General features: G+C 45.4%; 1 protein-coding gene across 2 annotated transcripts in view; it reads right to left on the reverse strand.

Annotated features, from left to right (window-relative positions):
• GNAO1 (G protein subunit alpha o1) overlaps nt 1–16,962 on the reverse strand; it is a 143,573-nt gene extending 126,611 nt beyond the window's left edge. For both annotated transcript variants that reach the window (XM_069026465.1, XM_069026464.1), the window contains exons 1-2: nt 16,473–16,962; nt 16,345–16,387 (exon numbers count right to left, since the gene is read on the reverse strand). In XM_069026465.1, the coding sequence (XP_068882566.1) occupies nt 16,345–16,387; nt 16,473–16,590 (161 nt within the window). In that variant the 5' untranslated portion in view covers nt 16,591–16,962. The remainder of the gene's footprint in view (nt 1–16,344; nt 16,388–16,472) is intronic.
• Between the last annotated feature and the right edge of the window lie 6,557 nt (nt 16,963–23,519).

The raw sequence follows: 23,519 nt of genomic DNA on the forward strand, positions 1-23,519 counted from the left end.
GCTATTGTTCTGGTTGAATTTGTTACAAGCCCTGGGCATATCATAGAGGAATATCTGTATTTGAATGTTTTCATCTTCCTGGTCATCTAATTCAGCTCTTTCCAGAGAGGTAATTTGTTTTCTTCACTGTCACCTTCATTCACTAGGTTTAGAGATGAAATCAAGATGCATCAGCAGCCTTGAGCAGGGTGTCAATGCTAGTTTGAATTTTCCTTCTCTTCTGTTTAATTGAATTTTCATTTGTATCTCCTCAGTTGTTTCCCCTCCAAGGCCTTTCCCCCCCTCTCTCCCCCCTTTTCTCCACTCATCCATATAGATCATACAAGCATTTCTGGCAAGCACCAGCTGCAGATACAACGAGTTCTTGGGCATCTTCTACTTTTAGAAAAGCACCAAGAGCCCAAGTAACACCCGTGCTTGTTCTGTGAAGCTTGAAGTCTGCTTTTCAGAAAGACCAGTCTCTTTATTAACTCCACTGCCCTCTGGAAGATACATATGAGACATGGAGTGCTGCAGAGCTATGCAGTTGTCGCTGCAGAGGACGAAAAGCCGTGTCTGGGTTTACAGTCTCTGTTTTGCTGGGTCAGCATAGCCAAAGAGGACTTTGCAGTAGCATTAAATAGTTATTTTGAGATTTCTCCTCCACATTTCCCAAAAACTGCCCTGAGCTCTTGGCAGGCCAGCAAACTCCAAACACTGTCTAGCCACAACCTCTTCACTTCCGATTTGTTTGCCATCAGCATAATCTTTCTTTCAGCTTTGAGTCTGCTTTATTAGACACAAATTCACTAAGAGGGATCTGAGATGTAACCTGCAAAATCTCCCACCTTGAATTGGTATTGCTTCCTCCAACTACTTCCTTTCATTGTGAGGACTGAACAATTCCCGTCTGTGGTTGAGGACGGTATCTCTTGCACTGGAAATCTTCAGTACAGGAAAACACAACAACTCCTCCATCCAAACTTTGGTAAAAAGGCTAGAAAAGATACAGTTCCTCCCAGATTCACCAGTCATACTTACTACTCCAGCTGACAGTGATAAGAACTCTTCTGTGCTGAGAAGTGATTAGGAGAGGCAAGAGAAATTTTCACACAAAAGTATCAGGCCACTGGAGAAAGTTCTTTAATGTGAAATCTATCTGCAGTTGAGTGATGTACAATTCATATAACAATCCAAATACTCGTGTCTTTAAGTCATTTACAAGTAAACCATGCAGAACACTGAGGAATGTGTAGTCAAAAAGAATTCTGCATTAGGACAGAGATGGACAAAATGACCTTTCCATGATCTACTCCATCACTCACTAGTATAATTTCTGCTTGTAATTCATTATTCTGAAGCTGTTTATCATTTTGTCTATGACACGGGCAACTTCCATCAATCAGTTCTTGAATGTGGAATTCCTGGCTCGTTATCAGAGGAAACTGGGATTCTCATTTGAATATTCACTTTTCTTGCTCTTGTACACGGTACTTGATCCATCAGTGAAAAGCTGACATTGTCTTTGGCACTGATGCTCTGTCAATCTGACATAACCCAAGAGATATTCAGGGTATGTTTTGCTACTAAGTGAAAGACTACAGCACTTCAGTCATTAATAATTAAGTGTGAGTTTGCAACTGGATATAAGATCTGCTTCTGTAGCTATGTTCGTTGGCATTTATTTTTACTCATCACACTGCTATTGGATATAGACTGCAGGAACTTTGGCCAAATGGTTGTCAGTGTCCCTCCACTTACAGTAAGGACCACTACTCATGATAATATGTATTAAGGAGGTCTTCTAGGAAAGAATAAATCAGAGATTAAAGAAAGCTTGCTTGTAACTGAAGTTGAATTGAAACAGTTCCTCTCCTTTTCCCCCACGTTTTGATGTCGGCTATGGAAGGATGTATTTTAAAAAGGAAAAGCACATCATATCATTGTATCTTTTAGCTTGCAGAGTTTTGAGTCCTGCTTCGGAAACCTCATTTAGGAAGTTAGTCTTAGAGTCTTACCATGAAAAGAAAGCTTGCTAGGATCTCTCTTGTTGGCAATCTCTTATGGTCAGATCTTACATTGCAAATGGGGGTTGCCATTTCTCCTGCCAGCTTTTACCCTTATTAACAGCTCTGACAGCTCTGATCCACTTACTCTTGGCACTTGCTTTGAGCAAGGTTCACATAAAGGTGTCAGTGTCTGGTCCATGCATTGTTTTATCAAGCTGCTGTCAGTCTTCTGGATGACTGCTTAGCAAACAGCATCATTTTGTTATCCAAAGCCTGAACTTGGTCATGATTCCTTTTCTGACTCCTGCTTCAAAACATCATGCTCTGTCTCTTTCTGCCTCTTTTTCACTATCTACACTAAGTTCTTGTCTTGCCTGGTAGTGCTAAACCTCTGCCAGGCTGGCCGTTTCTCTCCTGCATGTTTGTAAGTGATGTTAAAAGTAAAAAACAAGAAGTATTTAGGGCCTTATTTTCTATTTCCTTGGGGGATAATGCAGGAACACAGTTGAAGCCAGAAGGTTACTACTGCAAAAGGCAATGGGAGCGGTGAATTGTTCAAATTCAGAAGCAAGTGGGGCTTCAAAGAACACTAAACTGCCTGGTGTGCTTTCTTGGTTTTTCCTAAGTTCCTTAACATACAGCATCTTCTGTTTGGGAAAAAGGTGTTTAAGTGAGAAGCCTTCTTTTAAGAAAAAGAGGAAACACAAAACTTACAGAGGAAAGGGATAGGGCAGGTTCCTTCTGGAGCTTTTGAGAAGCTATGACTGTGACAAATATCTTTCGAAAGAAAGACTTTCTAGCCTGGTTTATTTACAGTAAGAGCACAAAAGGTGTCCTAATGAAGCTGTGAACTGGTGAGCCCTTGTGAGGCCAGGGGAGCACTGAGATAACTCATTGTCTGAATGAGTTAGGGTGTGAAGACGCGATTCTGTATCTCCCTTTAAAAGGCAGCAGTGACCTGCGCAAACCACCTTGAGCACCATGGTTAGGGTAACCACATCAATGCCAGGCTTTTCATGCAGGCTTCAAAATTTGCTCCCAATAACACAGAATCTGAAAATGTTGTTCAGCACTCCTGTAATCAGGATTCTGTAGCATTTTGGCTCTCCAAGAGGGAAAATTACCTGATAAATGACAAAGACTGTGTCTAAGGCTGAGGGAAAATAGAAGAGAGAAGTCTCCACGCCCAGGACAACTAAAGCTTGTTACAAAACCAGAGCGATCATTCTAGTGTGGAGCAAACCTGAGCTTTGCATTAAAAATGTGAATGTGATTGAAATAGCATAACCAGATTAAATGGATTTGACCTCTACAAGCACGAAAGATGGTCTGAATACAGTGAAATAGCAACAAATGGCTGCACTTTCCTTTTCACTGCGTTATGCATCACAGGAATATTTATTTAAAACAACACAGAAATTTCAAGCCAGTGAGAGATTTGCATTTCTTTTACAAGAACTCATGGAGAAAATAGGCTGGTTTAGGAAAAAAACCCCACTGTTTAAACGCCTAAAGGTACAGAAGGACTTAGAAACTACTTTTCAATCTTTGAATGTGACTGGTTTACCCTCAAAAATTAAGCTCTAGCACACAGAACTAGCCAGGAGTGACTGAATCTTTCAATACAATCTCACATCTCAACTTTCAGTACATTCCTGCCTTAAGGGAACATTTGATGGACATTTCTTTCCAAGTTTTTGGGATTTTTTTTTTTTTTTGAGTTATGTTAACCCATATCAGTGCCACAGTCTGGTTCACTGCACTGCCATACATCACCACAGAAGTGCGACCATACCAACATACCACCGTAGCTGAGTAGGGACAGACATCACCAACAAAACAAAATGTTAGTCAAACCCCAGCTTAGGATTTCAGAAGGCTGCCTATAAAATGCTGTATGGAATATCTCCAAGAAGACAACACTCAGAAGCAAAGAAACAAACCAAAGTGGTGTGAAGGGGAACTAGAAATGATAACTAAACAGTCCCAGCTAAGCCTGGCTTTTTATGCACTTGCAGGGAAAATTCTGGTAGTGCTGTTCCTCTGGTTTCCAGTTAAGAGAGGTAGATCTTTAGTCAACACTGACGTTAGGAACATTGAATAAGGAGACTAAGTTGGATTTTCTTACAATAGAATCATCAAATAACTTGGGGTAGAGGTCCCTGTCCAGAGCAGAGCTACCTCCGCATGTAGGCACAGGTCCTTGTCCTGTTGAGTTTTGAAAATCTTCAGGGACGATGACTCTCCCCTTTCCTGGGTCCAGTTCCACTTTTGCATCAACCTTCCCATGAAACACTTTTTCCTTATATATATTCCATTAATTTCCATGAAATGCTTGTATGTTGCCTCTCATCCCTTCACTGTGTATCTGAAGAAGAGTCTGCCTTCACCTTCTCTCTGGCCCTCTTTGGAAAGGAGCAGCAAGGTCTTCCTCAGCTTTCTCTTCTTCAGCTCCTCAGCCCCCCTTTACTGACCCTGTGCATCAGCCCCAAACACCTTGGAGGGCCCAGTTTATCAGTGATTCACCTTTTGACTTGGGAGATCCAAAACTGAACACATTTCAGATGCTGCTTTGTGAGCACCAAGTGGGGGGGTAACAGCAAGATTTAGTTCCAGATTATTTCACACGACCTCATTTCTTGAAGTCATTAAATACGTATAAAATGCTACAATTAAATCTGCTCTTCCTAAAACCAGTGTTTTTTCCTTCTCCTTATACAAGTAACATGGCAAAGAACTATAACTGAAATAAATTTGAAAGCTAGTACCTAAGAGCTTCTATGGCAAAAGAGAAATGCGTGTGGCATGAAAAAGCCCACAACAGAAGAATAATTTTTTTCCCCTGATCTTTTATTTTCCAAAAGGTGTAAGAAACAGAATAATATTTGGACAATGGTTAGATACACAGAGTGATGTTAAACTGGGTAGCAATCAGCACAAGCAGAGATGATGTGGTCTTCAGCAAAGCTCAGGTGTTAACCCAGTTCTGTTCAAGCCTGTTGATGTTGATGTCCACAGTATTAGAAAACTCAGTTGTTCTGGGGTTTGGGGTCTGAGCATGAATGAAACATGAGCTACCTCTAACACTGGGACTTAACCACATACAGATTAATAGCAGCTCTAATTTGGAAGCCCCACAAGTCCTGTGGCCTCGCTGCAGCAGTGCTGAGCTGTACAGCTGTCACACAGCTGCGGGGCTGCTGAAAACCGACAGCGGAGGGTTAAGCACAGAGTGAGTCTTCAGGAGGATCCAGACAATTGTTCTGCTGAATGAGGAGGATTCTCCTGGAGAACAGACTGAGCAGGATGTGTCTGAGAGCTTCAGACAGGCTCTGCGCTGCACCGGTGTGTGCCCAAGTTAGTGAGGGAGCCACTAAAAATGGTCTTGGTTATTTTAAAAATCTCAGTATGTTTATCCAGTTACTTTAGAATTTAAATACACTACATTGGCTGGGTTTGTATCATTGTTCTGGACACTTTGTACAAATTTTTTTCCAACTTTTTTACTGGAAACTCCAAAAACCTATTTCAAAGACCATGAAGGGTACTGAAGAAAATCAGAATTTCAGTTTAATCCTGTGTATCTGTTTATGCCAGAAGGCCTCACCTATTTGTTTGATCACAGATGGGGAAATTAGTACAATTTGATCTCACTGATTAGAACTTAAAGTACCAGTGTAATAATTCAATTTTCATGCTCTGTCATGTAGGAAAAACTTCATAATTTGTTCAGCTGAATATGGATTTAAAATAAAGAGATTTCTTGAAAGTATCAGCAAACAGAAGTGGTAGATAAGTAAAAACTTAGATAAATAAAAGCTAGATTCTGAATTATTTTCTGAATCGTATTAAAATTACTAATTACTAATTTTTGACCATTTATGGGCTCTCTTAGTGTTTCTATCCTGTTCACATGTTTGTTATTGTTGAATGCTTTTAATAATTAGCTATAGTGAAAGACACTGAACAGACATCAATATTACCATGGAACATACAAAGATTTTGATTTGCTATCAGTACCTGGATTCTCCAGTGCCAGCACTGGCTTTCCTCTTTCCTGCACATCCCACCTCACTGCAGACGTAAGATCTGGCTGGTCCCAGCAACATGCTTCCAGGGGAGTCCTTATTAAGCACAAGGCTGTTGCCAGGATGAAGGTATTGGGGGCCCTTCCTCTTTTCTAACATGACCCTGATGCCATCAGTCAGTGCTGGAGAAATGCCAACCCTGGAGCTGGGATTTGGCACTGCACTCTCCTGTTCCTCCTTAGCAGTGTTTCACAAGGGCTCAGGGCATGCAGAGAGATGCAGATAACAAACCATGACCATCAGCTCATGTATGTACCATTTAAACATCTTAAATGCACACATTGAGCAGCATCAGGTTTCCTGCTGAAGAACTGGCTGGACAGAAACCAACAGCAACAAGTTGATAGAGCACCGTGGCTTTTTTCCTGAGCTGTAAAAGCAGGAGGATATAAATTTATCGTACCACTAAACTGAGGAAAACAAGGGCATGCTTCTAGGAGCTTTCTGCTTTATTAAGTAAACATCTTCTCATTCATGTGGAAAATTTTTTCCAATTTGGCTAAATAATTAATCACCAAAGAGTGACTGGCGATTAATGAACACTATGATGACTTTCTGAGGTGTATGTTCATCATGGCAATTTTCTTTCATCCCAGTGATTTGTGCTGGTGTTCCTGACAAAATGTGATGATAAAGGCTCTGTAGTGTCTGTGGTGTAGTGTAGTGCTGGGGGTACACATATTCCAATGATAAAACTCTGCTCATTTTTGAACTTACAGGAGGTGAGATGGGGTCCCCACCAAACCTTGGGAAGGAGCATCGATTGCCTGGGCATCAGTGCACCAGCCTGCCAATGAGTGACTAATTTCTTATTCTACCAAGGGCCCTGTAGTTAGAGCTCTCTTTGGCCAGTGGAAAGAGCTGGTTTATTTGCAGCAAGCTAAACCACCCTGTAAACACCCCTGCTGTAACATCCTTTTGCTCTGCTTATAGATGTAAAGAGGCTGTGAGTAAATAAAAACAGATTCCCAAAATATACTGAATCAAATACTCAGTTCTGCACTACTTAAGAAGCCAAGCTGATTGTGTTACGTTTAAAACTCATTATGAGGATGGTATTTCCCTCCTGTGGATGAAACTGAGCAGAAACCTTCATGCTGTGGAGGAACACGTGCTGTGTCATGCCAACCATTTAGAAGCACAGGAGAGGATGACAAATTCATGTAGTCTTAGTTATTGCAATCTCAAATTAGAGCATGCAGATCCACATTGTGGTGCCCTGGAAGTAATGTAAAGATCTCACCATGAATTTTGGAGAGACTCGGAGATGCTATGCACCAGTTCCACACAAAATTCCTCCAGAAATATATCCATGGGACTACTTCATGGAGAGACAGCAAAATTAGATACTCCACCACCTTTGCTGTAAAGGCAGGAGCTGGATTATAGCAAGGTCCAGCTGTAATAAATAAGGAACACTGTCCTGGCAGTGAGGAAACATCTCTACATCACTGCGAGAGAGCGCACACCTCAGCTCCAGAAATCCACCTATAAAACTTCTCATTTGTTACCTAGATGATTCTGCTTAACATCCATTTTGTGCACTCAGCCTTTCCTAAGCACTTTTATTTAATGCTTTAGAACTGGAGCTACTAACTCAAGTCAGCTCTAAGAGAGTGAGGATAAACCACCAAATTCTGCTAGGAGGTAGTATACAATTTATCATTTAAGTGGTATTTTCCTCAATAGAGGCCCATTCTCATCTCATTCCCTTGTGTAATGATTTCCAGCTGATGCAGAAATACTCCAAGTCTTGTACCAGACTGTTATGGTGTGTACAAGTTGCTGTTGATTATGCTCTTGTAGACAAGAGCATTTAATACAAGTCTGAAGTTGCTGGAATCTCAAAGCATGTTGAGTCACTGCACTGCCTTGCAGACTGTTTTAAGCACTTGGTGGGGGTTATGTTTCAGAGGAGGGACATGCACAGAGGTGAAATGTCCATTGCCAGCCTCCCTGCCAAGGTGTAAGACTAGGGTCATGAATTCTCTAAAGAGGATATTTTCTCTCGGACAAGTGAAAGGCTGCTGAAGATATCACTCATGGTCTCCCAATGGAAACACGGATCTCCCCATTCCTATGCTGAGTATCCTGACATGTGCCAAGGAGAAGAAAATCCCTTTCCTTGTTACCAAACCCTGTATTTCCTACCAGCATTGGATCGTGCTTCTTCTGAAACCTGCTCCCGATTTTCCTGGAACACCACAGTCCTAAACAGTCAGTCAAGAGATCAGTGACTTACACCTCAAAGCACTTACTAGGATCAGCATCTCCCAACCTTTTCCCAAAAGCAACTCCTGCAACATGAACCAGCAGAATTTCTGCTGAAAGATTGCAGAAGTTATCCTGTAACAAATAGAACAGATGATAAATTGTCTTTGGCTCTTGAGGACACAAGACCCCACAGATGGGCCTGATAGGGAGAGGAGGGTTATTAACAGCCATGGCCCAAACTCTTCATATTGCAGGAGGACCCTGTGTTACCCATTCCTCTTGTCTCCCTCTCAAGCTGGTATATTCCAGCTCCTTTGTTTTAAACTTACAGATTTTATACTCAGATAAAAGGTGTGCTGATGAACTGAAACAATTTTTGGAGACCAGGCAAAGCAGGACATGTCCAAGATTAAGAAAAACAAAGTAATTTCAGCTCTGCCAGTCCTTCCCTTTCAATGTCAAAAATGTTATTGATTAGCAATTTGAAAACAGGCACGATGTCAGCTTACTACACAGTTTCCTGGGCTCCCTTCTGAGAGCACTCCTCAGTTCTTTCTCAATTAACGTGAAAGCTGGGGAGAGTAAGCATTTTTAATGGTAAGAAGTGCCTCCATCAAGAGTTTTATTCTAATATTGCAATAAGTACACAATGATTAAGTTTTGAATTAAAATACTTTTTTCTCCTTTTTGTTCAGCACTAGAAAACCATCCATTCCCTTGCTTTGTGTTACTTGGTAGCATTTTTCAGCCTTTTGAATCTTCTGATTTTAGGCAGATTCCTAAGAGTATCTTATAATCAGGACTGTAATCCTCCAACTTCCCTTACATCTGTCATTTGCCTGAATGGTCTTAAAATGAGAATGATTCAATTAACAGTTCAGGGGGATTTTTACATTAGGCACAACATTTCTTCAGCATTAGAAAAACATGGCATAAACCATTAGTACTTCCCTCTAAGAACAAAAGAAAAAAAAAATTAAGGCAAGGAAAATGGCTGTAGGTTTAATGTGCCGATGCTTTCCAGATCTTTTTGTTTCCTGGTTTTGGTTTTGTGAATGAAACTTAGCAATATCCAGGATCCCACCAAGTGTCACACAAACATTTGAAATTCATCACCTCTCTTAAAACCTGCAGATTGAACAGACATCATCTTCAGTGTAGGAAGAACTTGGCCCAAAGTCCAGTGAGCTCAAAGAGAGGATCTGGGGTCAGTAGCATTCAAACTGATTTGAAATAAGAGAGGTTGCTGGTTTCAATATCACCGATGCAAAAAAGGAATCAGGCTTCAAAAGTAACCAAGCAATTGAGATGTATTTGGTTTCCTCACCTTCACTTGGGATGTTTTTTATTTTGCTCCCAGTTCTTGAGTCCTCAAGCTAGAATAAGGTAATTTGGTTTTTAACTTTTCTCTGAAGTGAGGAGAGCTGGAAGTTTTCTTTCAAAAACAAAATACATGCCTAAGCAAAGACCACCTGAAAACAGAGCTTATCCAGTCATCATGTGAGTCCAGGCTCCATAGAAATAATTTCAGGCTCTACACAAACCCACAAATATCAGGAGATTTGCAATAGCACCAGGAAAAGTGACTAGACTCCTAAACACCCTGGCCATCTGAATTTGAGATTTTGGCAATTCTCACCTGCTGGAGCTCCTCTTTAAACCAATGTTATAAATAAAGGACCAAATCCCATCTTCCACACTCAGTTGCACTCAGGGTGTAACCACAGACTTCAGAGCGTAGAGGATGAGTCCTTCTGTGCACTGTGTACGGCTGCCTTGTTGGAAAAGCTTTTTGCCTTCCTTGCTACCTGAGCAGGAGTTTGCAAAATCGAGCTCTTGGACCCTGCACTGGCATCAGCCTTTCTGGCTGCATATCCACCAGCTTCAATGCTTAGTTGTGATTTTGTATCCTGCAGATCCAGGAGAAACCAAGGGAGCTTGATACTTGCAAAGACAGGCTGCAACTCTGAAAAGGGAACTGAAGAAAACTAGGTAATTATGAGTGTGCGAGACACTCCTGACTGCCTGGCTCTTACTCTCCACCAACCTGCTCCTGCCTTGGCCATCAGTGAAGCACTTCTTCATTTCACTCTTTCTCTTGTCCAGACCAGACAGAAGACCCAACACAGTGCCTTGACCTCCATTACTTGTCTCTTTTTCACTCTTCACCCATTTTGATTATCCTCCCTGTATTCCCCAGGTAAGCACCCCGAAGAACTCAAATCAGGTATGAAGTTGTATACCAGACAAATGGGAAAGGACAGGCTGAAGAGGAAAACCACAACCTTTTCTCATTTATTATCTAATTCATTTGTCAATCTAATGTCTCTTACAACTTCTGGGTTAGCCAAGTCATAAAACAAAACAGATCCCCGGTTACAATTGTGCAGCAGATTTGTCTCTTTCTTCTGAGCTCATTGAAACAACTGCTTTCATCTCATTAGATTGCTAAAACATTTCCAACAGGACTAGATGTGTCATGTCAGAATATGACAGGCAAATTTCTTTTAAGGTTTTAAAACTGGGTTGGAAGAGGAGAAGCTATGCAGTTCACTGTTGTCACTGAAAGATATTTTTACTTTTATGAGTCCCTAAAACAAGAAACAAATTAAGAACTGTCAAGGAAAAAGAAAAAACACAAACTCAAAATGTATTCCATCTTGCCTCCTAATATTGTTACTGCTTTTCTCTGAAATCTCTCTCAGTCTAATAACAAGAACCTTAAATATAAAAGAAGGAACTATGGTTGTTAATGTTTTAGCACAATTAAAAATCCAAGAGGAAGGAAATAAATGCTGAAAATATGATTACCCTTTGCAACTACAAGCCAAAATGAACAGCCTCACTTTCCTCTGTTCCCACTCTTATTCTTGACTGGTTCAGGGGCAATCTCCCTGTGCTGTGCCACTGCAGAGTGTGAAACATGGCACCCACAGCATCGAGGGATGCAAGAAAGCATCTGTGAAGGTGGGGAAAAAAGTTGCAGTAAGAAGAGAGCCCCCTCCTACAGCAGCCTCCACTGGGATATTCTCTTGACACCCTGGCAGAAGACCCTGCCTTCCTCAGGGCAGGTAATGCACTGCCCAGCTGCCATCCAGACACCCCAGAGCTGCCCCAGCAGGCAGTTTTCTACTGGTTTTACTGCAGGTTTCACTGCCAAAACAGCTCCACTAGAGGCTCCTCCCTGCTGGGGTCCATGTGCCACGTGCATGGTGCCAAATCCACACCCAGGGCAGAGTGCACTGGGGCAGGTCTTGGGAGAATGAAACAACTTCATTTGGAAGGCTGCAGCTCTTTCCCCTGCTTACTGAAACCCAGTTCAAGTACTGCCCAGGTGCAGCCTGTCACTGCCCTACTTTGGGTCTTAAGTCACAGAAATCCTGGAAACAGAGCAGGAGACAAGTAAGGATGAGGATGGCTCAGCCTGACCTGGTGCTCTAGTGAGACTCATGCCTCTGGGTTGCCAGCTCACAGCACAATCAAACAGTTCCCAGACAGAAGCAGAGCCGAGTGGGGCTCTGCACCCAATGCCACAGGGCAGAAGAGCTGTGCTGGGGAGTGGAACAGACCAGGAAGATGCAGTTTCCAGTCTTGTCCCCGGAAAGATGCTGCAGAGGCGAAGCAACTCCGGGCTGCAAGCCCCTGTGGGGTGAAGTATTCCTGGGGGAAGGGGCTGCAAGTGTGAAATCACTACGGATTTGAGACACAGACATGCAGCAAAGAGCACTCAAGTGGGTGTTCACAACACATCGTTTCATTTCAATGGCATTTGGCATCAAATTGCTGTAAAACCTGTGGGCGGGGACTGCTTCTCACTGAAGAAGTTCATTAGATTATAAGTAATTTGGTTACACAGAGCAAGTAGAACCTGGGGCTGTTTTGAGGGGCTTTTTGAAAAAGGTCAGAATAATCTATCAGCCGGCTGTTGGGACTGATGGCTGCTGGGGAGAAGACAGCAGATATTTCAAGAGAAGCACTGTACACTAGTGTATTTTTCTCCTGATTGTACATTTCCATCCTTCTCATACTTAACATAAAAACATTTTGTGAAAAATGGCACAGCACAGAAGCTTATCAACTGAGTTACTGCCAGCACTGCTGGTGAAGTGACACACAGCTGCTCTGGAGGACATGCAGGGCTGGAAAGCTCCGGCATCTTGTGAAAAGGAGCCAGACCCAGCTCTCTGCGCTCAGCTCCGCAGGGGACAGAAGCTGCTGCTTCTGCAAAGGCAAAATCCAAAACCAAATCCCAAGCCCTGAGATTTTTCCAGTGTGCAGGTGAAGCCATGTCTCCTCTGGAATGCCACACCTATCACTAACCCCTCGTTTGGGAAGGTGAAATATTGCCCTGGCTCACCATTCAGAACAGTGGCTGCTGAGTAGGTGGCAGGACCTTGTTTTTGAAGCCATGCCAGCTAACTCAGCCTCTCTGTGTAGGCACGATTAAACACTGAATTCCCTGGAAGCCTTGTGCTGATGGCAGCGGATGGTGTCCCCACCCGAGCAGTCCAACCCTGCTCACCACTGGACCGTTGCATGGACATTTAAATGTCCTGCTAAGTAGTAAGAGATGGAGATATGCTCGGTATGCTAGGCTGGGGCTTTTGATGAACAAGCACATTCACCAGAGTTTTAAGTCCCCACAAAAATATCTTAAAATAACATCAGTCTCGACTTCATGCTACTACAGTCCAGTATTCCAGAAAAGAAGATTGTAAGTTCCAAATTCTGCATGTGCTTGACATTTATTTCAATATATAACATCTAAAAAGTGTTAACATTCATTGCACTCCTACATCATTGTGAATTTACTGATAGGGTGGTGTGAGTGGAAGATGAATTTCTCTTGTCCGGTAACTCTAACCTTCTAGCTTGGATTTTAAAAGAAAGCCCCAGATTTGCTTGGTTACAGATGGTTTTTTAAGCTGAGTGAAAACAGAATCTGGTCACAGCCTGATTCTGAATGCTATGGCACACTCTGGAGTCTCATTGGTTTGCATGGCACAACCATGCCTTTCAGGACTGTTCCTCTGACTAGCTTGGCTCTGACCCTTCATTTTGAGGCATGGGTGAAAGTACCTGGACTGCAGGACTGGCTGTGAAAAAATATAGCAAAATTAATCAGCCAAGGTGGAGGTGTGCAAGGGTTAAGGGTGTCAAAACAACCATGGGTGCTAAGAAAACTATCATTCCTAGCCTGTGGTGCCACTGTTTGAGATGTACATTCCAGACTCCAGTTCCACCTCTCTGTCATTCACCAGTACCTCTTTTTTTGCTCAATAACCCCCTGCTCACCAGCTAAAAGGTATCCAAATATTTTACTAAAACATCCTGAATTAAATTTACAAATCCTTATCTCCATTCTGGCTACACTGTCAAATTACTGTAATTTCTACTTCTTCTCCCGCTACCTAACATTTCAAGGATTAACTGGGCAGTGTGTAACCTCTTCTAGTCCTATGTAACAATGTCTGCTCTCTGTTCCTTTGTCTTAGCATTCTCCAATCTATCTATAGATTCCTGTGCTTGTTTTCAAGGCAATATCCAAGTGTGAAGCTGCTTTAGCCATTCAAGAGGATGAGATTTATTATCTAGAAGCACACCAATAATACAGTATTAAAAAAAAATAGCAGTCTCTTTCATCAAAATCTAATGAACATGCGATTTAATCTTTATTAAGAATTCATTAGGTTCTCAGCAAGCCTGTCTAATGGAGCTTGACCAGGTGAAATGCTAATGCCCACATTATATTTAAATTAATTTTCAGCAATGTTAGTTTCCCCACGTTGTTCCCTGCACATCACTCTCCCCGATGCCCGCGGCTGCGCGGCTCTCTCCAGATGCTGCTGCCGTGCTCATAGCAACACCGCTGTCCCCACCCCAGCCTCCGCACACTTCACTGGAGTTTCCACACTCACGGATGCCTCCAATTTCCAGCACTATAAGCCCATCCACCATGGCAGCTTCCTTGACATTTTCATAGCAGGTACAAAGCTGCAAGCCCAGCATACCTTACTTTGTCTCTTTTTAATGAAATGTGTGTGTATATATACACACACACACAAAACAGGGTATATTTCAGACCTCAATATACCAATCTAGAGCAGCAAACAGGTTATTATCTTGATGTGATTTTCTTCAAAAAATAAGAGCTCTGCTCTTTGGAAAACAAGAGTGATTGTACACTAATTGTGTAGACAGTGTAGTCACTGCCTGCCCTCCTGCCTGTGGGCTCTGTGTGTGCACTCTGCTGTTGTGAGACCTACAGACTCTCCCTTCAACCAAAACCCATCGCCTACCATTCCAGCATGCTTCCGCAGAAGCAATTCTTAGAGATTAAATAATTTATTGGTGTTCATCTGCAGTGACATGTCTCCTGATCCACCTTTTGCACACAAACAAGAGCAAACCAACCCCACCCCAGCCCAGCCCCAAACCAAACTGTGAGGTGAAAGGTGGGAAAATCCCCTTTCAAACAGTGAAAGGGGGTGCTCAGATCCTTTACAGAATAAGGTACACAAACGTCGATGGGGAAAGCCACGGACACTACTGTGCACTGGAGGCGAGTCTCCCCGCAGTGAGACCTCCCAGCCCCGCAGCGCCTTGGGAAAAGCACTGCCTCAGGCGGGGATGATGGTTTCATTGAACCCCTGAGGGGTGGACACAGCGGCCACAGAGTTGATACAGATATATCCGGGTCACCCGCTAAACCACCCTGCCTGGAGGGGAGCTGGGCTGAAGGCCCCAATCTGCCCCCGTGGTGCACGCACATGCACACGCACATGCACACCCACACTCACACACACGCGCACGCACACTCACATACACGCACAATCACACACGCATACTCGCACACCGGGGGCGGCTACGGGAGCTCAGGGCAGCAGCTTGCGAGGGGCGCGGGCCCCTTTGGTTATTCCGGAGCCCCTTAGGCTTCTCTCCGGCCCCTCCGGAGGCAGCCGAGCGCGGCGCGGCCGCCGCCGGGAGGAGCCGCGCGGTGCCGGAGGGGCCCCGCCGCCGCCGGTGCGAGCCCCCGCCGGGCGCTGTCCAGCGCGAGCCGCCTGAACGCCGCGCCGGGACCCGCCCGTCGGCCCGCGCAGCCCCGGATTCCCGCGCCAGGACCCGCTCCCCGCGCCCCATCCACACCCATCTCTCAGCCTCTGCCCCTCGCTAAGCAGCCCCGGTCCCGGGGGGGCCCCTCCCAGCCACGGATCCCTCTGCAACCACCAGCATCGCAAAGCGGCAACCGCTCCCAGCTGAAACCCAGACCCTGAACCAGCGCCCAGGCTTGTTCCGTGATGGCGCCCGCCTCCAACCAGCCCGTCATGTTTATAGCGGTGGGAGGACGGGGTATTTCATTGTATTTTAATTAAAAAAAAAAAAAGAAAGGAGCGGGGGGAAGAATAGTCGCACCACGGGTGTACCTCCACCCCTATTAGCCTTCCCTGCGCCTGCTTTCCTACGGGGTGCATTTACACCAGCCACAGGGATGCTTGGAAGAGACCTTGCGGTGGGGCTTTTCACTGCTGTTTATTGCACGGTTACATCTAATTAAACACAGGAAGAGGGTGCGGGAAGCCCCAGCGAGGAGCAGCGCCGAGTACCATGGGGAGACCCGGATCCCAGAGCAGGAGAGGTTTGAATGAGATGAGCGGCCAAGCTCGTCGTTCATTAATTAAAAGGAGAAGGTAGAAGCTCAATAAAAGGGGCTTTCAGTGATAGGGAGCCTTGGTTTAAATCCGCAGAGCCGGCAGATAACACCCCGACATTAAGCTTAACTGACAGCGGTTCGCTTCACGGGGACATCTGCGCGGAGGGGGAAGGTGGGCTGCCGGCCTCCCCCCACCGCCGCCGGGGGCGAGGCCGCGGGGCGACGCTTCAGCACCAGCGGGCCCTGGACAGCGCCGGGAGCGGCGGCGGCCCCGCCGCGCTGTGCCTGCGCGGTCCCCTCAGGTAAACATGGCGCCCGCGGCCCTCGCTCACCTCCGCGAGCCCCCGCCCCGCTCTCCCGCCCCGCACCGCCGCTCGCTCGCCCCCCCACCTGCGGGACTTACTTCATTTGCTTCACGATGGTGCTTTTTCCCGACTCTCCGGCTCCTGTTGGAAGAGAGATGAGGTGGGATAAGCGCGGGGAAGGAAGAGGAGGAGGGGGGGCAATGGGGGGCGACCGACGGGTTCTCACCGAGCAGGAGGAGTTTCACGTCTTTGGCCGCGCTGATCCCGTCCTCCTTCAGGTTCTTCTCGATGGCCTTGCTCCGCTCCAGGGCGGCTCTTTCCTCAGCACTCAGGGTACATCCCATGGCGGCGATGAAAATTTAAAAAAAAATTAAAAAAAAAAAAAGGGGGGGAGGGGGGATGCAGCCCCCGCCGCCTCGGCTGGCTCCCGCGGGCAGAGAGGAGGAGGCGGCCGGGGGGCAATAAAAGAATTACAGCAAATGGCCGTGAGGCTCCGGGTAGCGCAGCGCCTCCGCGGCGGGGCTCCCGGCTCCCTCCTGCCCCTCTCTCCCCGCGCCCGAGCGCTCAGTGCATCCAGCGGGGCTGCTGCGGGCACGGCGAGCTCTTCCCGGCCGGGAGGCGGAGGCGGAGGCGGGAGAGGAGGTGGAGGAGAAGGAGGAGGAAGCGGGTTGGCGGCGGGGGAGGGTCCGTCCCTCTCTCGTGCTCCCGGCTGTCGCTGTCCCCTCCTCGGCGGGCGGCGGCGGAGCCGAATGGAGGCGCGGGAGCGGCGGCGGGCGGACGGGAGGGAGGGAGGGAGGAGGGAGCGCGGGGGCGCGCCGAGCTGCGCGCTCCCGCCGGCCTCGCCCGCGCCCGTGACGCGCGCGGCTCGCGCATGCTCGGGGCGGCCCCACCCGGCCCCCGGCCCGCTCCCGCTGCCTGCGGCAGGGCACCGCCACACGGCACCGCCACACGGCACCGCCGCACGGCACGGACGGAGGTCGCGGTCCCGGTGCCCGTCCCTTGCCCCAGGCTCTGGCGCCTGTCCCCAGGCGGGAGAGGCCGTGGCTCGGGCTGCTGTCTCCTTTTCCCAGTGACTCAGGGCTGGGGTCTGCCTTGGTGGAGGGTCTAGAGGGCAAGCCGTACGAGGAGCGGCTGAGGGCGCTTGGCTTGTTCAGCGTGGAGAAGAGATTGAGGGCAGAGCTCGTCGTGGGCTGCAGCTTCCACAGGAGGGGCAGTGGAGGGGCAGCACCGATCTCTGCTTGCTGTGACAGGACACGAGGGAACGGCTGGAGTTGTGCCGGGGGAATTAGGTTGGATATTAGGAAAAGGTTCTTCATCCGTCATGTGCTTGAGCACTGAAACAGGGTGCCCAGGGCAGTGATCACAGCACTAAGCCTGACAGAGTTCAAGAAGCATTTCGTCAAGGCTCTCAGGCTCGTGGTGTGACTCTCAAGGATGTCCTGTTCAGGGCCAGGAGCTGGACTCGATGTTCCTTGTGGGTCCCATCCAACTCAGGACATTCCTTGATTCTGTGGTCTGGGCCAGCAGTGCAGGGTTGAGCGCCTCAGTGCTTGGGGATGGGACAGCAGTGTGTGGACGTGGGCACTCGGCTCCCCTGGACCTTGCCCCATGTGCTGCGGAGGCCCTGGCTCCCCACGTGCCTTGAGGGTTCCCCACAGCTGCTGCACCCACACCCTGTGCCTGCCCCTGCTCCACAGTGCCGTGTTTGTGACCTGACCTACGAGGAGGAGCCCTTTGGGAGCTCTTTGATCAACACTTGCAACATGAATCGTTTACATGCTCGATGCAAAGCATCAGGTTTCACCACCATGTTGGATTATGTTTTCCATCAGCGTAATTAACAGATGGTTTGGGTTTTTGTGTTGCAGTGTGGTCACAGATCTCACCAGATGACCTGCCTTCTTTTCATAACCATTCCATGACATCTAACAGTGATTTAAGAATTCTAGTGAGTTAAAATCCCACAATTTTCCTGGCAGGCTTTGCCATTTCAGAAGGTTGGAAAAGAGAGAAGAAAACAAATGTCAATGGGGAAAATAAAATAAATAGAACTTTGTTTAAAATGCTTTCCTACAGGCCCAGACAAGTCACAATATACTCAACTTTAATCCATAACATTGATTGATATGTATGATTGATAATCTAGCTATAAAAAGATCTAGAGAGGAAAGAAGGAAGTGTTGAGCACAGCGAAGTAAAATGCATCAAACTAAAATGAAGATAATAAAGGATTGCTACCTGATCCGTGGAAAGGACACTCACCATTTCAGTAAACAAGAAATCTGCAAAGGGAGGTTTGGTTGTTCGGAAGTAGATGTGAATGCTGAGGCTGCGGATTTTGCCTCTAAAAGCCACTCCACCTCTCTGCCAAAAAGCACCCAACTACAGGAGGCTTGACAGGAACGTCCCTGTGCTGTGGGCAGGAAATGCAGGACTGCCCCACAAAGCTTGGGGAAAGCAGGGGGCTGCTGTTCCTGCTGTTGGGTGGGGGTGACCATGTGCTTATACTGTGTTGGTTTTCCACTTGGAACCTCTGATCGCTGCCCCCTGTGATCATTTTACCTGCTGTCCTGCGTTCACCAGTTCCCATAGCCAAGACCCTTTCTTTAGGGGTAGAAATACCATTTCTAATAGCACTTAGAGCATTTTAAGCTGTCATGTTCTTCCTTCCAGGCAACCATAATCTCCTCCCAGTTTCCCATCCCTTCTTCCTCTCAGAACATGTTCTTCCCATTTTCCCTCCTCACCTCTGAAATGAAAGGGAAAAACAGGACATGCGGTTAACGAGGTAAAGAGGGGATATGAAAGGAGAGCAGACAAAAGAAAGTAAAAGGTAACTCAGTCTATTCAAGGACCAGTAATATTTACCACACATTTGTGAGCTAATAGATGCAGTATATTTGAATTTTGGGTGATTTATTTCTGGAAGCTCAGGGAGCTGAGATGGACAAGCAAGCCTACACCATGTGTTCAGCAGGGAATAAATGGAGATGGGTGCGGCTGTAGAGCAGTTCCTGCTCTTTCATATTCACACAAATCTCATGTGCAAAATCAATAAGATCAGAATTTCAATCAATAAGTTTCATTTCAATGGTTCTAGCCAGAGGGAATTATGAGGAGTGCTGTATAGGAAAAACACAATGAAGAAATCCAAAGGCGGTGTCCTCATGAGATGGCTGCATTTTCTTCCCGTCTCCTCCTGCAGCTTGCCAGCCTTGGACTCATATTGGGAAACTCTCCAAGGGTTTTACTAAGAGAATTAGTCTTTTGTATCAGCCTCTGGCTACTCGTTATCTGACAAATTTGTAGCCCAAGCCTCCTGCCATGGAGAAAATTATTTCTCTTCTTCTTGACCAGTGTGGAGTCTGCACTCAGCCCTTTGTCCCATGAAAATCCCCATTCCTACACAATAATCTGCTAATTTCTTTCTTAAGGGAAAATCAGAAATTGGCAAGTTTTTTCCTTACTCTCTTAGCTCTCAGAAAAATTCAGGGGAGCAGCTGTGAAATTGAACCATTTCTGAGCCATTTTTTTTTGCTGCTGCTAACTGAGCAGAGCTGTAGGAAATGTTTCTTTTGAAATTTTCTTAGAGGGAAATTTCATTTTTTAAAAAAATCTGCTTATTCATGGCAGATGAATTTCAAGAACCTGAAAGAAAAAAGACTACCTCCTCCACCAAACAAAATGCATTCCAGCCTACTTGGCTTTTGAGATAAATATATAGGGTTTTGTTGCTGAAAAAGATGTTTCCCTTTTTCAGGAGCTGACAGAAGTCCTCTTTTAATAAAAAGTGGTTGCTGGTAGTAACAACTTCAGATGAAAATAGGCTTCTTTTTTTTCCCCTTGTAAATGAGAGAACCTCTCCATTAAAGGTGGAGAGGAGGAACTTTCTTTCTGGCTGTTCCTGCAGTTAAACTATTTCATCAAGGTGCATAAAGAACGTACTTGTTTCTGCTCGAGTCCTCTCTTCCAAACCTAAGAGTCAGCAGTGTATTTTAAACAGAAGTCTTTATTCTCCTATATCTGATCTGTGCCTCAGCAAAACCCAGCTTCTTTCTGCAATCAGTTTTCAACCATTGTGCTAGAAAAGTTAATCAGATAGTAATTTCTTTAAGAAGTGAAGGGTGGTAACAGGACTGATGGATGCCTTTGAAAAAGACTGTGCCAAAGTGATGTTGCGGGGTAAATGACAACTTTATGATCTCGTGTGTGTTGTCCTATTGTTGTCAATAACCCTTGATGTAGTGGGAGCTTCTCTCTCTTTTCTGGAATGACTTTCAACTCCCAGCTCTAAGGAGTCTTTGCAGTGTCAATGTTTTCCATTTTCTAGTGGTTCAGGGACACATGGTGGCTAACCCTCCAGCACACATCACCATCCTGGGCTCTGCTACCCAGCTCAAGGGTTTGTAGAGTGCTCTGGCTTTCTTCCTAGAATCACAGAATATTTGGAGTGGAAGGGACCTTTCAAAGCCATCTAGTCCAACCCCTCCTCGGTGAGCAGGGACAATTTCAACTAGACTGTGTTGCTCAGAGCCCTCCCCAGTCCTGCCTTGAATGTTTCCAGGAATGGAGCATTCACCACCTCTCTGGGAACCTACAATGTCTCACCCCCTTCAAAATCAAACATTTCTTCCTTATATCTAATTTAAATCTACCCTCTTCTGGTGTATAACCATTACTCCTTTTCTTATGGCAACAGATCTTACTGAAAAGTTTGTTCCCACAGCCAGGAGGTAGTAAAGAGGGGTGAGAAAAGTATTCTGTGGGCTTTGAAAAAGTCTCATGGCTACCATGACACTCCCACCACCACAACTGAGGTTGCAATAGTATTGGAGGGAATACCACATTGGATCCATCCCCGTAATTAGTTGATATTGCGGGATCAGCACATCCTCAGAGAACTGGTGGGTGGGATGAGGAGGGAGTGGGGCAAGCCCAGAATGATGTGACTGTAGGAGGAAAGCTGCAGAGCTTTGCAGCTTGTCTTTCCCCTGCTACTTTGGGATTGTTCTGTCCAATCTATAATCTTATATTCCTTCAGTACAGTTTTAATGTACGTGCTAATGGAACGGCCACCAATCCCATGGAGAGATAGCGATGCATTCTAGCAGATCTCACCATTAGGAAGTTTTCCCCAGATATTCAGCTTAATTTTTCATTCTTTAAATTGATGTCAATTACCCACCAGCTAAACCTAGTTATGCAGTGGAAGACAGGTTTAAAATACTGCATGATCTCACTAAATTGGAGAAATGGACAGAAATCAATACAATGAGAGGCAATAAGAACGCCCATAAAGGTTAAATGGTTGATGCAGGAAGGATTAATGAAATGCACAGATACTGGGTTAAATTGCAGATATCCGTACTTCACTCTTACTCCATACCCCACAAATATGTTCTACTCCAGCAAATCAAATGAAGTAGCACCTTAGAATTTGACTAGCAATTTAGAGAAGTAGAGATGAATATTAAGGGAGAGATGGTCTGGGGTGGATTTATTGTATAGAAAATTGGCTATAAAAAAAGAATGAGACACCAAGAGTAAAAAAAGTGACCTGTCAATAAGAGTATGACTTGCAGTATAATTGGTGTCAAGAAGTAATTTGGACAGCCTGATGGAGTCTAGAGAAATGCTGAAAAAGCTACTTCTGTTGTTAGTTTTTCATGCCTGTCTGGGTGGACGATGATAACTACAGTACCTGGGAGTCACTGACAGCTCCTGTCTTGGAACTGGATGAAGTTTTTGGGCTAGGGCTCATGGGGTTAACACATTTGCATGGCAGAGAGACACAACAGCCTGTCTTCAAAGTACTTGGAACTAACCTTAGAAAGTTTTCTGTTCAGGTCTGTCATGCCACAGAGAGGAGAACGGGATGTGTTCTGGGGAAAGTAACAAATGCCAGAGAGAAGATCTGCAGAGGAAGCTGAGGAGAACTGCATGTACCAGGGCTGGAGGAGGTCCTGGGGCTGGGCTGTCTACCAGTCCCAGAAGACAGCAGCTGAATGAAAGCACTGCTCAGTACTGTGCTTCAAACCAACGATTTCCTGAGGATCCACATCAGTTTCTGCCCAATAAAGTCTTTTTAATATAAAATTAAAGGCTTCTACTGCTTATTTTAAGAAGACATTTATTGTGTGGCCTGAAATAGGAGATTACCTAAATCAGCAGAGAGCCCCAAGTTATGGTTTCTCAAAGTGAGAAAGAACTTGTCAATAACCCTTGATGTAGTGGGAGCTTCTCTCTCTTTTCTGTAATGACTTTCAACTCCCAGCTCTAAGGAGTCTTTGCAGTGTCAATGTTTTCCATTTTCTAGTGGTTCAGGGACACATGGTGGCTAAAAGGCTTGGAGGCCTACAAAAAAAATCCTAAGTGAAGTGATTAGCTCTTTTGCTGCTGGTCATTGAGAGGAGATCAGTACAGTTTCCCTCGTGGGTCTTTTCACTGTTAGGTTTAGGTTTACATAATGATGGGCTGTTTTCTGCCCCTTTATCTGATCCAATTTCTACTTGTATGGTAGGTAGTGCAGATATTTCTGCTTCAATGGTGATGGAAGAACCTAAATGGAACAGAACTGTAAGTGGGGAAGAAGCTGACATCTATCCACATTCCACAGTAGGAAATATATAATAGCATGGCTGATTCAGCAGGTGCACCAGTAACCTTGAAAAGCCACAAAACTGAAGCTATGCAATGTTGCCCTTCAGGGAAGGGTGAAATGATGCCAAAAATGAGACAGGGTAGCTGACCTTGGCTTGGAGCTTAATGACGACAAGGATCCGTCAGCCCTTTACTACTTCTGTTTCCACAACATCAAAGGTGATGATTTAGTAGGAATTAAATTGTTCCAGCCACAATCCAGGAGTGCTGGTTAGAGTCAAAGTCTTGATTACTTTGTGTAGGAAAATCAGTCATTGCTTGGTCTTGGTGAAACTGAGCTTAACCTTCTGCATTGCGCATTCAAGCTCAGACATGTTACTGATTGCACACAAGTGTCATTTCATTCAGCTACTGTCATCAGATGCAAGACTTGGATAGACAATTAAAGTGGCTCCATTTACAGCACTTCAGGAACATTCCTGTTTTTGTATAAATGCTATCCAGAAACCTTGCAGCTCTCATTCACACAAGTAGTCCTGATGAGTGATCTTATTGAGGAATGCTAATTCAGTCCCTGAAAATATCAGTGTATGCTTATAAGATTCACAGCTCTCAGAAGCTAACTCCAAGTACAAATATACCATTAGTTACCTACAACTCCTGCACTTTTTCT

The sequence above is a fragment of the Aphelocoma coerulescens genome, chromosome 11 (assembly GCF_041296385.1).
Source record: "Aphelocoma coerulescens isolate FSJ_1873_10779 chromosome 11, UR_Acoe_1.0, whole genome shotgun sequence".
Taxonomy (NCBI): domain Eukaryota; kingdom Metazoa; phylum Chordata; class Aves; order Passeriformes; family Corvidae; genus Aphelocoma; species Aphelocoma coerulescens.